General features: G+C 53.7%; 1 protein-coding gene across 1 annotated transcript in view; it reads right to left on the reverse strand.

Moving 5' to 3' along the window:
- LOC113214904 (uncharacterized) overlaps positions 1-1,961 on the reverse strand; it is a gene marked incomplete in the record, with an annotated part of 273,650 nt that extends 271,689 nt beyond the window's left edge. Inside the window, 1 exon segment of the mRNA XM_052265995.1 lies at positions 1,799-1,961. Within this exon segment, the coding sequence (XP_052121955.1) occupies positions 1,799-1,889 (91 nt within the window).
- Between the last annotated feature and the right edge of the window lie 1,453 nt (positions 1,962-3,414).

The following is a 3,414-nucleotide window of genomic DNA, read 5'->3' on the forward strand; positions in this document are numbered from 1 at the left end:
GGGGGGGGGAGCAGTAGTGCTGTGTGTCGCAGCGGGCGAGGGCGACTCTGTTGTTCCGTGCGAGGGAAATACTAGAGGTCTCCACCCACCACGCACGCACGCTCACGCACACACAAGCACACACACACACACACACAGAATCGATTAGAAGCAATCACTATGTCACCCCCCATCGCACGACACGCGAGCCCTTCGAGAATAGCCGCACTCTCTGTCTCTCTCCCTCACGGCCGTCAGGTCTCTGTTTCTGCTGTGACACACGAGGAGAGCTACATTTCTCATCATCCCTTGCAGCGGTTCGAATAGAAAAACATTGCAGTACAAAGTTCCATGTACTCCACATAGCTTTGCAGCCCGAGACCGACCAGCCAACAAGCTGCCAGACCAAGTAATGGGAGCTGTAGTTACCTCGACCGGCATCAACATGAACGGAATGCTTAGTTTTGAACGCTCACCAATCGGTTGGCAGTTGGCGCAACCCCCAACATGTGGCAGCTGGACGTCACACGAGAATGACAACAACTTACATCCAAGGACCAAATACAAAACCATCTAACTCTAACGTCCCGTTTGTTTCGAACATCGCATCAATGACTTTTCTCACACTTTAAACATCATTGGAATCAGCGTCTCCGGTAGATTATTTTGAGACCATAGCACCGCAAAAATGTGAAAAGGGCATTGGAGCCACTTGGCGTGATTGGTTTCCTATTCAGAGGTTAAGTGGTTTTCAATTCGTTTCCCAGAGGTGATCAGCTATTGTCCCCGCGTGTCGACTGTCGACGAGATGCTGGGTTCCGTTCCGTTGCACTATTCTCCTCGCAGGACAAATGCAGCAGTAGCAACCGAAACTTTAACTGGACGCGGTTGCTTCGTAGGCCACCCGCCTATGGTCGGGCAATGCAGCAGGAGGGCGAGCAGCCGCCCGCATGTGGCAGCGTTCTCTGACATAATTGACACGTCAGATCAAGGGGGCGGGAGGGAGGGAGAGGGGGCGCCTCGGAGGACTTCACAGATGGAGCGCAGACACGCACGATTTTTGGCAAATCAGGAGGGAAATCGAGAGTTGGGGCGTGGCGGGGAGCGGCGATGCGCTGGGCCGCGGCAGCAGATGGCGCCCAAACAAGCAAACAGTGCGGCAGGCCATGGGCGGCCGCGTCCCCGCCCCTCCCTCGCCCCTCCCCATCCTCGCGCGCCAAATCGCGTAAAAAGTGATGGAAAAAGTCGGGGTGCTTCTCGGCGACGTTGCGTCGCAGTGCGGAACGTTAAAAATCATTAGAAGTGAGGCGAGGCCAGCCCCGCCCGCGCAGCACGCGTCGCGCCGCCCTCTCGTGTCCAGGACGGCTCGCTTCTGATGAGAAATGTGTCGACGCGCAAATGTCGATTTAATGAGCAGCCCCCTCCAGTCGCCCTCCCGAGAGCATCCCAGTTTTGGGCGGTGAAACGCTCGATTCCTGCTTATTGTCTTCTTGAGAATTGCAAACCCATCGGTAGAAAAGTTTCAAGATGTATGGGGTGGGGGGTTTTCCTATAGCCCAGTCGGTTAGAAATCGTCAAAAAGGCATGCACATAGGAAATTTATTTTTAAAGTTGTGGCTTGGTCAGACTAATACCCAGCCCGTCAGCCAGCTCCCCCCTAAGTGGGTAAGCATTTTCCACATAACATAAATTTTTTCAAGATACTTAAAAACTAAGTTCTAAATAGGAATCGGTTTTTGAAAACCCAACGGGTTGAGGAGAATGGGGTTAGCAAAATCGTAAATTATTTTTTTATTTTGCAATGTAGCTTCTCACTCACCTTTAGATTTGCCATCCTGAGGCGCTCCCCCGACGAGGCAGACGACGCAGCAGACGACGAGCAGGGCGCCGCAGACGGCGCGCGACCCCATGTCTAGGCCCTCCGCAGCTCCAAGGCGCGCATAGGGGCGGCTAGCGCCAGCGCCAGCGGGCAGACAGCCTGCAGGCTGCGAACAAACAAGAAAACAGTCAGCCAAAATGAAATACTTTTTCATCGCCAGGTCCTTTTTCTCTTCCAATTAGCGATCATCAGGAATGGGGACTAAGAGAAAGGGGGTAAGGGAGGAAGGAGAGGGAATTCGAAGGGAGAAAGGGGAGGGAGGAGGGGGGAAGAGAGAGAGAGAGAGAGAGAGAGAGAGAGAGAGACGATGCTTTCATCTTCATCCCCAAAGCCTCTCTGACCGCCCATAGCGAGACCCTCCCAGCGTGCTGAATGAAGCCAAAGGGCTTGAGACGAGAGAGACGTAGAGGAAGGGGGAGTGGAGGGAGGTATTAGCGCAGCGCTGCCCATATGGCACACTTATAACGCACACCTAGGAGGATTAAACCCTGAGCGGCCGGGCTCGGCATGGGTAGAGGTCGCACGAGCGCATATACTGCTGCGATGGCAACCCGTTTTCACCGAAACAGGAACTTGCACAAGCATTGAACCGAAAAGTTGAACACTTCCATGAACTCGAGTTTGCATCTTAGCTCGACACTGTTGAAATCAAACGTGTTAAGAGCACCTTTCCTGGGGCGCTAAAGACATTGAAAGATCTAAAGACATAAACCCTTCAAACATTATAAAGGTACGACTGAACACTCTTGTTTTTCCAGCCGGCCGCACTATGTGCTTGCCGGTTGTAGACTTCAGATAACAGTGTGGTCCTCTTTTTCGCCCTGAGACAAGGTTCTGCGAGATCTTTAGACTGGATAGAGAGCTGCACTCGTACCAATAATTTCAAAAACAAAATTAACAAAAAAAGGACGATCTTAACACAGTTTTTTTAAAGTGTTAATATTTTATTCGAATTTCTAAGAATGATCTTTCCACAATTTGTGCATTTAATTCATTCATTGGTCCCCGGTGGTCAAGCCAGGGACGAGCACTATGCGGAGCAGCAGTGGCCGATGCGCCAACGAAAGGGCAAGTCGTTTCACTTCCACAATTGTTCCTCCGCTCCCCTCCCGCTCCGGCCAGCACCGCAACCACTACAACCTCCTCCCTCCTCCCGTGACTGCCTAGGGGGTGGGGGAGTAGTTTGTGTCCTCGGGGAGCAGAGCCAGCCCCAGAGCCGCCGCTGGGGGTCACGGCTCAGAGGCGCCGGCGGCGGTGGGGTAGTGAGGCGGGGCGGCACGGGGGGCTGGCCGAGGTGGGGTAGGCGCGGTGGGGTAAGGCGCCAGCTCCCACCGCGCCCCGCACACCACCACCACCGCCGTCGCCGGCGACGCCGATGTACGAGCCGTCGTAACAGATTGAGGCATTTGCGAAACCGTTTTGATAAGAGGATTACAAAGGGAAGACAGCCGGTTATCGCCGTTTTGTCACACACACACACACACACACAGAGAGAATTGCTACCAAACGAGGCGCATGCTATTCACAGCCAGATAGACGACACATCCCCCCCCCCC

The sequence above is a fragment of the Frankliniella occidentalis genome, unplaced genomic scaffold (genome assembly GCF_000697945.3).
Source record: "Frankliniella occidentalis isolate FOCC.00 unplaced genomic scaffold, Focc_3.1 Scaffold34, whole genome shotgun sequence".
In the NCBI taxonomy this organism is placed as follows: domain Eukaryota; kingdom Metazoa; phylum Arthropoda; class Insecta; order Thysanoptera; family Thripidae; genus Frankliniella; species Frankliniella occidentalis.